This window comes from Thunnus albacares, chromosome 1 (genome assembly GCF_914725855.1).
Source record: "Thunnus albacares chromosome 1, fThuAlb1.1, whole genome shotgun sequence".
In the NCBI taxonomy this organism is placed as follows: domain Eukaryota; kingdom Metazoa; phylum Chordata; class Actinopteri; order Scombriformes; family Scombridae; genus Thunnus; species Thunnus albacares.
In genome coordinates, this window is record NC_058106.1 from 8,041,383 (window position 1) to 8,056,017 (window position 14,635).

At 41.4% G+C, this 14,635-nt stretch overlaps 1 protein-coding gene across 1 annotated transcript in view; it reads right to left on the reverse strand.

Moving 5' to 3' along the window:
• Nucleotides 1–703: 703 nt before the first annotated feature.
• Nucleotides 704–14,635, reverse strand: part of adamts18 (ADAM metallopeptidase with thrombospondin type 1 motif, 18) — a 60,606-nt gene continuing 46,674 nt past the window's right edge. The window contains exons 18-24 of the mRNA XM_044365629.1: nt 14,275–14,401; nt 7,827–8,031; nt 5,470–5,664; nt 3,604–3,674; nt 3,277–3,442; nt 2,109–2,304; nt 704–1,634 (exon numbers count right to left, since the gene is read on the reverse strand). Of these exons, the coding sequence (XP_044221564.1) occupies nt 1,519–1,634; nt 2,109–2,304; nt 3,277–3,442; nt 3,604–3,674; nt 5,470–5,664; nt 7,827–8,031; nt 14,275–14,401 (1,076 nt within the window). The 3' untranslated portion in view covers nt 704–1,518. The remainder of the gene's footprint in view (nt 1,635–2,108; nt 2,305–3,276; nt 3,443–3,603; nt 3,675–5,469; nt 5,665–7,826; nt 8,032–14,274; nt 14,402–14,635) is intronic.

The window sequence follows — 14,635 nt, forward strand, 5'->3', positions numbered from 1 at the left end:
GCGTACCTGCAGCAAGCACTGATTTGGTGATTTAAAAAAAAAACAAAGAAAAAAAAGAAAAGATCTGATATATTTACTGTATTTAAGGTTACTACTGGCAAAATTGTGTTGGAAAGTTTTTTATACATCCAGGTTAAATATAACTGTTCAACAATTTCAACAGCATAATTATATTCCAGCGTACTGTACAGTTAGATCCTGCTTCACATTGAAATATAGTCATTTACATACTGTTGAAACCACAATTACATGTAACCTAAACAGCTAAAAAACTTCCACCAAATTTAGCCCAGTTTGAACATTGACTTGACATCTTTTGACCTGTAAATGACCACTTAGCCAAGCTGTCAGACCATTTTTTGCTATTTGATAAGCCAGTTATTATATTGCTCAAGTATTGGCTGATTAACACCAAACTGAATGCAACTGCGTCATCACATATCTGAAGTCCAACCAGCCCAATCTCTGCCACATCAGAGCTGCATTTTGACCAGACACCTAACACACCTACTCTGTTATCCCTCAACAAGCAAAACCTCTTGCTATCTAGACTGCACCCACGCTCACCCTACAATCATCCTCTTTTCTCCCTCTTGACCCCACTCTGATCTCCCCCAGGCCTGCAGGCAACGCTGCACATTATTCACCTTATTGTGGCTGTAATCGATAGAGACTATGCAGGGAAGAAAAGAAAGACAGGTAGATGATCAAGTTCTTTTACCATAACGATACAGGTGAGATAAAAACGACCACTTACAACGTGACTGGATAAAATGTTTTACATACACAGATTTGCATCTTTTCATAGCGTTAACATGAATGGAATGCGCAGGAAAAAATGTGTCCCGGTATGATTCAGCAGCAGTAAACATAACAAGCGGAGAGTGTGTGAAGGAGAAGTGCAAAGGACATTTGACCATTGATTACTAATGCCTCATATAAAATCTCATTACGTGGATCTACGAGTGACTGCACAATCCTATGGAATATCCAAACATAGAAATAACATGTCACAGATCCACTGTACAACTGACAAAATGTAAAATCATATATTACGAACCATAATAAGTTAAATAAAGGCGTATGAAACCAGATGCCTTTAAATATACAACATACGTATAAGCAAGCTAAAAACGCTATTGTCCTTTACTGTTCTCTCGATGGCTTGCACTTTCAGAGGTTTTAAAAGGGACACACTCAACAAAATGACAACAGACAGTATATATTACATCAATGTGTCTTCAGATGCTGTGGTTTGCACTGTCTTTGCAGTTCCAATGTGATCAATGACTTGACACCGCTTTGGCAGATGAGCGTCAGCACCCATATTGCCTTCTTTAAAAAGAAGAGGAGTCTCTCTTCTACTTCTTTACAAAATTCATTAGTCAAGTACTCCAGGAAGACAACACACGCTGTTGAGCACAGTTCTGTGTGTTGTAAGTTATTGCCCCCAAATGGCCTCTGTGGTGTCATTTCCCTCTGATGCCTTTAGCCACACACTCAAGAGGTATCACAGCTCTATGGCCTCTTGCTGGAGCAGGACTTGCAGCACTGCTGTCCATAGAACTTGTGGTTACAAACACCGTGCTGAGGAACCAAGTGGCACCAGCTGAAATGATCCACACAGTGTTCACCTGTAGAGAGAAAACACAGGATGAGGCAAATTTTTTAAAGCAGTTTAATGAAGGGACGGAACTGGCGATTATTTTCACTTTCGATTGATTGAATTGATTAAATCTAGAAAATGTTTTTTTTTTTTAAACTGGGCCATTTCAATTCTCCAGAATCCAAGGTGAGGTCATCAAGATGATTGTTCTGTCTGACCAACACTCAAATACCCAAAGATCTTCAATTTATTATGATGAAAAACATGACCTGATGGTGCCAGATAAAAACTTTGGGATAACCAATGTTATTAAGATTCATCCTGAGGGGGACATGAGCATGGATGTGTAAAATTTCATTTAATCCATCAAGTAGTTGTTGAGATAAAGTGACTGAGGAAGAGCAAAAAACAGAGAAGGAGCTGTTCCACACACTTCATGTAATTTCAGGGTTATAGGTAAATTAAACAGGATGGATTGTCTTTTTCCCTCGAAGGAATTTACCTTTCAATGCCGGCCCAGCAGCTGTGACCCGGCCAGGGCGTTGTGGCAGAGCCGGAGGAGCAGCGGGGCAGAAGTGTGTATTGCACGCTCTGGAGGTGACAGGCCTCTGGTGGGGCAGGCAGCCAGCTGCAGGGCGACCTTGCCGGAGACACTGGATGGACCGAGTCTGGACCCCTCCGCCACAGGACACAGAGCACTGAGACAAAGGCACAGAGGCAAGAGAGAAACAGCAGAAAGACAGGATTAAAAAGAAGGGTAGAGTGAGAAGAAGAGAAGTGAGAAGGGGCACAGAGATATAAATAGGAGAAGAAGATCAAATGTTGCAGCGCATGAAGAAGAAGGAATCATCATAAAAGGAGCAGAGGAAGGAGGGGAAAGCATGGAGGAAAAGTCTATGCAGAGACAAAGAACAGATAAAGAAAACAAACATCCCATACAGCATGTACTCGCCCTCCAGCAAGCTGTCAGGAGATATCTTCTCTGGTGGAAACATAGAAGGATCACAAGCTCAAGATCAAGCAGAATAAGACACTATGCTGTAAGAGGTTGCCCTTAAGACTTTTTGCATAATAGATGATATAACACATAGGCCCCGATAGGCTCTGGAACAGACTCGAGCTTTTGGATTACATCTGAGGCCTATTCCTCATAGCCAGCCACTGTGGGCTCAGAACTAAGCTACGCCTGTGAACTACCACCACCTACACTGTGCAGTCCGCTTCTGAGGTTTTGGGGGGGAACAAAAGGTATTGGTGAACAAGATCCACTCATGGTCATATGTCTTGTATTGATCAGAGTTTTGGCTCAGACTTCCTCATGCCAGGGCCTCCCAGAAAAAAGGGCCTTTTAAACAAAAATCAATGACGTTGTTCATCTAAAGAAACCCTTTCAGTACATTTTTTTAAGTTTAGAAGCAAAGCAACTGATCACACAATTGAATGATGGTGCTAATATCTATATCTTTCTCTAAGCTTCCATACACAACCACCAAAGTTCCACACTTAGGTCACATGCTGAGCTATCTTCATGACAACACAGCAAAGTCCATCTTCTGAGGAAGACCACGAGATATGGTTAAAAGTTCAGGAATAAGCTAGTAAGTTGACCTTGACGTAAGTTTTTTTTTCCGTCAAAGTACCGATGTAAACTAAAAAATGAGCAGACACACCTGCTGCCAAGGAGAGGAGTACCAGCCTAAGACCACAGCGCTGGAGGTGGTCCTGCCAGGGAGGACCCGGGGGAGCTCCAGGCACGGACCTTGGTTGCAGGCCTGTTGGAGATCCACCAAAGGTTTGGCCATATTCCTGCACCTCCGTATGGGAAACTCCACATACCTGTGTGGGGGGGACTCAAAATGACTACAGAACATGCAATTTTGAAAACATTGGACAGGACAGTAAATAGATAGTACAGGAATTACACAGTGGGTCTTAAGTTTCTGTGCAGATCTATTAAAGCGTGAAGGATGTTTTGGTGTGCAGCTGCAGGCACGTACCCTCCCTGTAAGTCTCTCTCCCCGCAGTTGAGCTCTCTCTTCTGGATGCCTGAGCCACAAGACCTGGAGCACTGGAACGGTGCAGGCAGGAGGGACAATTTTAGAAAATGAACTGTGTGCGTGTGTATGTAATGCAGAAGGTTCCCATAGCAGCAGACACCACACAAGGTCACTTATCGTTGTGGTACTACAGCCAAAATACTAAGTTCTCTACTGAGTAATTTTTCAGTCGTTATTTTAGATGAGCAGACAGTGTATATGTATGTGTACAGATGTGTTTTTTTCTGAATCCAAACAATTGTGTCTCCACAGTGTTTTATATTGCTAGTCTTGTGCTGTGAATTTCTAGCAAACCTGACACTTATACTGACCTTTTTTATTCCATATTCAGCAACTCAAACAGAACAAAGATTACTTTACATCACCCAGGCAAGTAAGAAGATTTTTTTAATGCTACAAGTTGCTTGCAGAACTGATGAATGATGGCCAACATAATGAGCCATGTTGGCCATCAAATACTTCATAAAGACACAAATTCAACATGATTAATCTGTGCAAAAAACACAGATTGTTCTCCAGCAAGAGCCATGTAACATGGCTAAGAATATATGCAGAACCTTTTAGTTTTAAGGACACTGATTGTCTTTGTGCTGAGCTAGCACATGTTAAAAATTGTAAGCAAATCCTTGATAGAGTATAATATCTTACAACATAATTTATTGGCATGGATAACCATATTCTCAGGGGTAAACTGGCAAGATTGCTGAGCAAAGCTGGTAAAATAACGTGGGCACTTCAGCAGATTGACCTGCCTCTCCACTATAAGGGAGAAAGATAAGTGGATGTCGACAGCCTGCTATTTGCATATGCTGCCCTATAATTATATTCACTCAGTCTGCATGATCTATATACATGTTGTTTTTTATTGTAGTGTCTATCATAAATATCAGTATAATAAGTGATGTGCCCTGATGGCTGCTTTTAGGACTGTAACAATTATTTATTTCCTTTCTTTTCTTTTTCAAATCATTATCTTATTTTGTCCAACCAATAGTTCAAAACCAATTTACAATTATCAAAATGTGAAAAGAGGTAAATCCTCACATTTCAGAAACTGAATCTTCTGAAATGTGATTTTGGATTTTACTTGATAAATTACCTTAAAACAAAAAAGCAAAAATAATTTATGACAATTTTCTTCCCATCTGCTAACCAATTCATTTCAGGACTTGCTGTTTTGTGTCTGTGTGACACTTTTTCATCCTTCATGGTCCCATGGCTTGAAAAGAACAGTTTAAATGATCTTGATTCCATGTTATTTGGTGATAAAGTATTGTAATTTATTTGATTATTCATTTCATTTGATCTTTTTTTTCTTCAACCTGGCCCATCAACTTTAAACATTCCCAACATTTGCCCGTTTTCCTTTCAACAACCTCAGAGAAGAAATGTGAATTTGAGCTGTACTGATTGTTTTTCAGGTCCAGATGAAGTAATAGTCTCTGTCCTCACCCAAAACACATCTTGATATTGCATTGCATTCTGGTCTATTGAGGGCTGCTGGCTGTGAAAATGCTTTCTCTGTTCTGTGATGGATTTTTTCCTGTATGATTGTAAGTTTTTTGGAAAAGTGGGAACACTCGAAAGATGCCTTTGTATTCATGACTTTGTTTCAGCGTGAGGTGAGATCTTCTACATTTGGAGCAAGCAAAAGAATGGACCAACAAATACAAGGTGCACCATCAAATAATGTTTCTCAAAACAGATTTCCAGTGCTTTAGGGTGGATTTTTCCTCAAAATGATTTGACTGAACACAACACAATTCACTTTTGTTGCTTCTGCTCCTTGAGTTTCTTTTTTCCTACCTCTCCCCAGGAAGTGGGGATCCACTGCAGCTTTTCATTCTTGGGACAGCGCCGCAGAACACAGGTCTCTTGGGCTTTGGGTTTGTGGTGCTGTCTGCACATGCTGTCGGGCACCACCACCGCTTTGGCCCCAGGATCAGTGCTGCGGCAAAACACACTCCGCTTCCTCAGTCCACGGCCACAGGTCTTTGAGCACTGTGAGTCAACGAAAAAGGCATAAAACACAGATGACAGAGTCCTAAGGAGGTTTGTGACTTTAATAAGCAAAGGGTTAAAGAGCATGTACAGATTAAAGCGTACATGCATTCCCATGTACTGTAACTTAACCTCACGTTGTTTTAACCTTCATCTCTCCTTACATTTAAGCACTAGGCCATATTATCAGAGGTTAAATCCTTGGCACGGACACTGTAAATGCATCTGTAATTCACCACATGGTGGACAAGCAAACAGAAGGTCATCGGTTTGACGACAGCCCATTATGGCCTAACATTAAATACAATAAACCATAACTCGGAGATGAATGTGACCCCAACCCATCAAAGTGTCCACCAACAGCAGATAGTGCTGCTGTAAACTCCACGTGAACTGCAGAGCGATGGACAACAGAGTCAAACTGCTCCGCTGGGACTGACGACCACAGCCGTCCCAGCAGTTTATGCAACCACATCGCATTCATTTATTAAACAAAACACACATACACATCTGTGCTTATCCATCTACATACACAACAACACAAGTACACACACCCCAACCTGCCTCATCCCAGTTGTCCTTTTGTCACAAGGTCCGATTGATCTTTTCAGGGAGACTGGCCTCGTCTCTGCCTGACCGCCAACTGAACTCTCGAATAGTGTTACAAAATAGTCCAAGCGGACAACACGATGCAAGAATTGTGGCTGAATGACAGCTCAGTGTCAGGACTGTACAGTTTGTGCAGGTCACATAAGCTAATCATCCCGGAAAGTTTGACAAATCATCAGATCTGCTGCCAAACCATTAATTTTGTACACAGGAAAATGAGCAAATAAAATCCTGTCTAGTGTGTGATGCACTGAGGTTACTGAGGAACTGGATGAGACCTTTCAGTCATACTTGGTTAACTGCCATAGAATTGAATATCCTAATCAAATGTTGGCTTTACAAAAACACGTTTCCGTGCTGCAAATGAATTCAATCCTGCAAGTCAACATCATATTAGAAGTGATCGTCCAGGAAAACTGTACTTGTTAACATTTTTGTGTGGCTGCTTGGCACATAAAACTGATCTGATTACTATGTGCAGTTAAGTTCATTCTCAGTCAATTTCAAGGTCACAAAAAATGTGAATGTGGCTCTTTTTTTCTGCTCTTTGTGTGTTAAATTGTGATTTTTTTTCTGTTTGCCACATGTCCAACAGAGGGCGGCAGAGTGTTTGTTTTTGCTTGAGAGACATCTGACAGTTTGCATAGGAAAGTCTGTGAGTGTGTGTGTGTGAGTGTGTGTGTGTGTAGCTCCTCTCAGACACCTGCATCTTTCTGTCATGCAGATGTCTTAACATGTCACCATGTTTCAGTTTAAGGTAAAGCCGGTGAAGCTCTACATGACTTTCAGCCAATTAAGTTAATTGTGACAGAGAGCACACATAGCTGTCAACCCCCCGACAGGAAAAACAGTGACTTCAAAACAAAGACAGAAGAGAGGAAGATAAAGTATCATCAACATCAACTGAAACCTATTTTCTTATAAAACTCTCGTGTCAGCACGTCAACATAGTTCTATGCTTGAAAAGCTAGTACAAAAGTAACTGTAAGCCTTTATCACAGAAGACATTTAACATGTCACAACAGAAAAAGCACAGGTGTAAGTAATAAAATTAATGATGGATGAATTCCATTCAGCTGCTTCAGTTTCAGGGTCCTGGTACTGTGCTTGCTGGCTCACTGTCACACTGTCAGCACACTGTCATGGCTTACTGAGACACTTGAATAGAACGTCCTTGTTGAGTCCTTGTTGAGTCCTTGTTAATGTTATTAGTAACACCTGTGCTTTTCCTACTATGACATCAAAATGTCTGCTGTAAATAAGGCCTGTTACAGCTAAATAAATAAAGACAAATGACCTGTATTTTATTTGTATACAATATATCCCCAAAATAAAGATTTTTTAAAGTTGTGCGTGACATACACAAGATCTGCATCAATTTAGATTCAAACATTAGACTTTGGATAGAGTACTTATAGCTTCAAACATTATACTGATTATTACTGTAAGAAGTCTTTTTTCTTTTGTCTTTTTAAACAAGAAAATTATAAAATGTTCTGTCTAAAATTATCACCCTGTAGTGAGTGATGTCATGTGTCTGTGGATGAACCCACCTGTGACCAGGATCCGGTGCTCCACTCGGGCGGACAGGCCTGGGTGTGGCAGGGCTGGACCTGGGCTGGAGAGATGACAGGGCACAGGGAATGTGCCACCACCTCTTCCCTCTGATAGGTCACCTTTCTCAGGCAGCGCAGTGTCCTGGTCTGCTGACCTCCTCCACATGACCGACTGCACGACCCCCAGTCTCCTGTCGCCCAACTGTGTGTAGAGAGAGGCCCGATATGTTACAAAGGGTTAACAGTCATCAGTGAAGGATAGTATGTATAAAATGCAACATCATACATGCATGCATTTGCACACACAGTATATGGAGCTACTATAGAGTAAACTCAGCCTTTGTCATCAGGATACCAACCACATGACTGAGCTCCTAATTAGGACACCCAACCACAGGTCCAAACTCTAATCTGCTGCACTTATTTTGGGCCCAAACACACGCACAGAAAATCGTAATTTTACCCTAAATTACCAGTGATTACTATCACACCAAAAAACACTTATTATTAAGTGGTTAAAAGCTCCAAATGGAAAAAGAGCTATGACTTTCCTTGCTTTTCTTAAAAGTTGTGAAACCAGGGCACATTAAAACCCAGACCTGCTTCTTTTAACATACTTAAAATATTTTGTACATTGATCTTTGTCAGTGCACAAATTGGTAGTTGGGGACAAAGAAAACACACAGGCTGGAGTATATATTCCTTTGGAACCAAACTTCTAAACATGAAAACCATATTGTATATACAACTCTCCATAACAGCTTTCCCAGGTCTCCAGGGCCAACCGCAATATACAACATACAATAAGGCTACAGACAGATGTGGACAGCAGTCCCTTTCTCCTCTCTTTTGTCCTCTCTTGTTCTCTTCATTCCTCTTTTCACTTCTCCTTTCACCTGTCCTTTCTCCTTCCATCATCTTATTTCTAATCTCCTCTCTTTTTTCCCATCTTTTGTGCCTCTCCCATCCTCTCCTCTCCTTTAGTGTCTCTGAAATCCCGCTTTGCCACTGATGAAAGCCTACTGCTGCTTCTGAAATAGCTTCTGTCTTGGCATCGGGGCTGAAGGGGGAGATTACAGCAAATGAGTGGTCTGACAACCACAGGCTTAGAAGAGGGAGATGGAGAGATGGGCAGATGGCTCAGTCCAGTTCTGAGACGACATGCTACCGCAAAGACCATTCCTCCATGCCGCCGACCTGCTGCAGGGGAAGAAAAATGCTTTCATTCTCTTTCAAACCCCGCAGACAAATGAAGCAGCAGGACTAAACTGCAATTTGGAAATGGGAAAGATGTGAACCATTGGGACCCGAAAGCATCGGTTTGGATTTTTGGCTTGGGGACTGTTTGCTTTTTTTCCCTCTGTTTTCCCTGGCTTATAAATAACAATATATCATTGGGGATAAGTGGCTGAAGTGCCACTCCGCTTCGCTGCAAACCGCCACTGACCTAGCTGTAATTTGTATCTCTGAAATGTTTCAATAACTGACATATTTTGAGGTATAAGATTGCAATACTGCAGAGGAGTTTCTGAGAAGCTCGCCCTTGCATTTTTAGTCAACCTACTTGTATGGCTGCAGACCAGTTACCACTAATGAATGAACTTTTATTCTTAACCTAATATTGAATTTGATTGGAGGCCAGCGGTTCTTCTTGAGTTTTTCTGCATTATTATATACCAAAATAATCACCTTTGCCAAACAGGTTGCCATATTTCTGCAAACCAAGACTCATAGCAAAATGATGAATTTTTTTTAAACCCACGTTTTTACATTTTTACATTTGTGTGGTTTTGTGTACTTAAGAGATTTCCCGTCTCTACTCATTTTGCTAGGAAAAAAAAACATCTTTACATTATTTCTTTTCTAAGCACTTCACTCCAAAATGTCCACTGGATGTCTCAACTGGCTCTGACATTTGTGTTCCTTTCTTTGAATTCTTTATAATTTTGGTATTTGGTCATGTTGGGACTACTGTTGCACTCAGAAAGTTTCTTTGGATGCAAGCGTGCTCCGATTGCTTGTACAAATCTAAATCTGCTTAGAGTGAAAATTTGGACTTATAGAAGTTTTTTTTTTTTTAATCAAATTTCTTATGCTTTAAAAATGCTCTTAAATTTAGGTTGATTAAGATTAGATGTCATTGGTCAGGATGAACAATATGTTATCTGAAGCAACATGTAAATTAAAAAAGCAGTGTAGTTTTATCTCAGTATTTGAAGCTGTCGCTTTCTACTAAGCTGTTAGCTCACAACACAGATTGAACGTTACCCTAGTTTTAATGTTCTTTTTTTAAATTCATTTATTTTAATTTGTCTTGGGTGCAAACAGTACGAATAAAGCTGGTATTGATTTGTTTTGCAATCACTTTCCATTCATGTTCATTATATGCACTTGTGTGGTACTTACTTCCCCTTATTGCATGCTTTCTCTCATCTACCAGTTGAGTTGAAAAAACTCTTTTCTTCTTCTGACTGGTTTTCTTTGTTTCCATTTCTATTTCTCCTTCTCCTTATTTGGCACCCCTATTATACCTGTATACCATATATATTAGATTGTTGTTCATTTCACATGGTAATAAATTGATACTGGAAATGTTACTTTCACACATTTTTTTGTCTCTGAGTAGCTACGTCTGCTCTATATCCGCTACATGTATGCTTAATACATGTGATTAATCATGTGAGTGACTTGTGAGCTGCTTTTAAATATTACTCTTACACTTTGTTGTGAGTAAGAGTAAGTTGCTTGATAAATGTTATATTCTTCACTTTCAGCAAAGAACTTTTTTACTCTGTGTTGAATACAGGGTTAAATAATACCCTTGTCATCCTGTATATCTTCTCTGGCACAGATGCAACATGTCTCACTTTGATTTGTCTACATTTGCCACTGCATGATGCACACAGAGAAAACCCCGACCTGCGGTAAGTGACTCTACAGATGGCCTCCATCAAGAGAAAGAGCAAAGTAACTTCAAACAGCAGAGGGATGGAACTACAGAGGAAGAGAAGATAGAGGGGCAGAGGGAGGTGGGGATAGGGGCTGGGTACAGGGGGAACACAAGACAAACTTTTAAGAAAACCTATAAGATATGGTCATATCTCCTCCTAACTGCATGCTGGGCCGGGAGACTGAACTGACTTCTTAAAATTCTCCTTGCATCTCCCGTTTATGCCTAGAAACTGCTGCAATACCACAGTCAAGCAACCCCGTTTTCCCTGACAGGCTCATAGCAACATGGGGAGTGAAGCAAAAGGGGGTATATGTGAGGGGGGGTGTTGGGTTTGACTGGCTCTGTATGGCTAGACTGGCCGGGCCCTGTGGGAATCTTGCCGTCTCTGCACAATAAAACATGGATAGGCCTGTCAGCGCCCGAGATACACACAGCAGAGATAAGCAGCCACTTTTACATTCCCCCTCCTGTCAGACATACACACACACACACACACACACGGAGCACAAATGCATCCCACCTCATTGTCAATTTTCCTTTTCTCTGTTGGGCTCTTGAATGCGTGCCCATACATCCTGGAGGTCTTAATGCAGTCATTAAAGCTTTCATGCTGCTCACTCAACTCAACTTTCTTCCTGTGCAGCGCCCATAAATTGGCCCGTACACACTACCATCTGAGAAATGGTGTCAGCTACTGTATAATAAGATCCATGGGTGTCAAACACTACTTATTTTCCTGAATGGACAACCTGCACTGATGTTATTTATTTGGGCTGTACCATTTCCTTCACTCAAACAAAAGGGGGGGAGGTCAGGACACGCAACAAGGCTGTTTAATACCTTTCGCCGAGATAAGAGAAATGGTATGCCCAAGATTAGGGGCAGGAAATGTCCTCTCGGGTGGTGGGAAACTTAGTGAGAAACAGAGGCTGTATGTTGAAGGTGTAACCGATAGCTGCCTGGTTTGTTCAACCCCTGACACTGGAGAAAGTTCAGTCTGGACTTATTGCGGCATGGCTGATGGTGGACAAAATGAACTTAACATCAGAGACAAGCTTGTCGGCTTGTATTTCTATTTTTACCTCATGGTTTGGATTCCTAATACATTATTTCAGCATCATACATTTGAAAAATGTGTGTGCATCCCCACTGTAAATGTGCAAACCGCCCCGTGTGTGTGCATTTGTGTGAGTGTGTGTACTCTCTTTGAACCCAAGACACGGTTCCCTGCCTGTTCTTTGGAGCAGTGCTGTAAATCAAGCTAGCTCCAGTTCCCTCAGCCAAAGGCCTACATAGGAGAGAGGCCATTTATTCAGTGCTGTTTCAACTTGTTACTCCACTGCACTTTAGCCTGGTTTCCTCCTTTGCTTGCTGCACCGGTCCCTGAATGCACACACTTCTTTAAAAATGCATGCCATTAAGCACAATGTCTAGACAACAGAGATAAAACATGGGCATGATCTTGCTTCAGAGTGAGACAGGAAGCTCTGTCTGTAGGGAGATGAGAATGTATGAAAGGGATGATGATACTCAAGTGTTGGCTAAAGTAAAAGGTCCATTCAAAACTTGGAAACGTCATCTTGTATTTGCTTCAGGACAAAAACAGTCACTAAGTTGGTTGAGGCTTATGTCTCTGGGTTAGATTGAAATAAGATGCTTCTCACAGGGTCATAGCCAGGATTTCAGAAATACTGAGGTCCCAAGTCCAAATTTCCAAACAAAACCTCACCCATCTAAGAAAAGGAAAGGGATCACCAAAGTCACTGCTACCTTTTTATATCCTGCTTACCATCAGCATTTTACCATTATGATTGTGAGCATGTTAGCACGGTGACATTAGCAATTAGATCAAAGCATTGTTGTGCCTAAGTACAGCCTCACAGAGCCACTAGTATGGCTGTAGTCTTATTTGCCAAAAAATAGTAAAATGTTAATGTCCGTGTAAAGGAAAATAAGAGATTATACATGTTAGAAAATAATTGCTGAAAACATGTGAAAAGACTGTGAACTATGTAGTACTGAATTGCGGAGTTGGAGTCTTAAACTGTTTTTCACCATTTCTGTGTTCAGGATTTTTTTGGGCAGGCCTGAAATGGTGGCTCAATGACATAGAGGGGTTACTAGCATGACCCCTATAACCCCACATACTCATAGTTACTATAAAAATAGCCAGCACTGGCTGCCGCCCATGGCTTCGGCTTCAGCACCGGCTGTGCGGTCGGGAGGACGGGTAGAATCAACTGACGTGGCGCCGGCAGCAGCTGACACCAGCCACCACCTGTGGCTTCAGCTTCGGCACTGGCTGTGCGGCTGGGAGGTCCCCCACCAGAGGGAGAGCATTCGCCGGGCAGCACATCACAAAAAAGCACAGCGTGAGAGGCAATTGCCCCAAGGGTGACGGCCACAATAAAGCCGCCAAGGACGTATCAACAGAGAAGTGAGTAACATTAAGTACACCAAACTCCACTGAAAAAAACGACAATTTAATATAACGATGATTGGTGATGGATCGCTTGTTAACTAGTCATTTAAGTTACATTTTTATTGAAACAAGTCTACATTTACAAAATAAATTTACAAAATATGTGCTGAATTAAAGTGGCTCCTAATGTTACTTTTAAAATATGATCCATGTTGCTTGTCTTACACCTACAAACAAGGCCTATTTTAAATTGTGTATTTTTATATGGGATTTTGGTATATGCGTTGTTAACTCAGATTCCCAGAAATATTACTGAGGGTATGACCTTGGTGACCCCATTTGTAGTAGCTACAGCTGAAGCCAGAGCTGGGACTACAAGCTTTAGTGTAATTTGAATAACTGAATTGTGATTAAGATAATACATTCTTAAAACGAGTGTCAGATACTTCACAGTAATTACAAGAAATAAAAAACTTTTTGCAAATTTTAAACCTCTCTCTTCTGGGTTCAACTACTGATTAGGACTTTTCCACACTAAGGCATTTCAGATTAATCTATAATGGTCTGCTTGTCAACCACTCTGGAAGATGTTCACATTAAGTGGAACAAAGATGGACATCAGTGACTGATTTTGTCATGATAGCATGATTAAAATCCGTTTGACACTTAGATGGACATACAGCTGGAGAGAGCACTACAGTGCAATAAGTGCAATAAATAGAGACTAATGCAAAAAGACAGAAGACAGGGAGGACTTTCATGTGTTTTCTCTAAAAGGAAAATGGGAGAAAAAAGAGGAAAAAATAGAGAGTGCGAGGATGGGAAGAAGAGAAGAACACAGGCTGAGCAGAGTGGTGGCTGGCCACAGCAAATGGACCACAGGCAAACTCTAGACTGCTCAACCACGGTGTGTGTGAGTGTGTGCGTGTATATGCCCGTGTGTGTGCCTGTAATAAAAACAGCGCCTTAGGTTCCTGAAAATTTGGCAACATAAAGACCCATGCCACATATCCCACAACCAAGTGTACACCAAGAAATGTACTGACCCACACACAGACAGCAGCACTTACTATGCAGGGCAGGGCTGTGTGTTGCAGAGATGGGAGCCCAGCGTTGGTCTAGTGTGGGGATTACACATGGTGGAGTTGACCTGCACCTTCTGGTCCTGCAGACAGATAGCCTTGGTGGAAATACGACCTGAAGGAGAGACAGGCAGAGAGAAAGAAAGAGAGGGAGAGTTTATGTAGTTCTTGCAAGCAATTTGACATGTTCGGCTTTCATGCCTGCAACATGGAACTCAAAATTGTTTATTATTACTTTAAATTTGATTCCTCTTTCAGACTATATTTGAAGCCAGAAAGAGATGGATGGAGATCTCTGTGTTAGCTCAGTCTGTATATCTGCCTGCTGGCTGTTGCGGCCCCTTGAGAC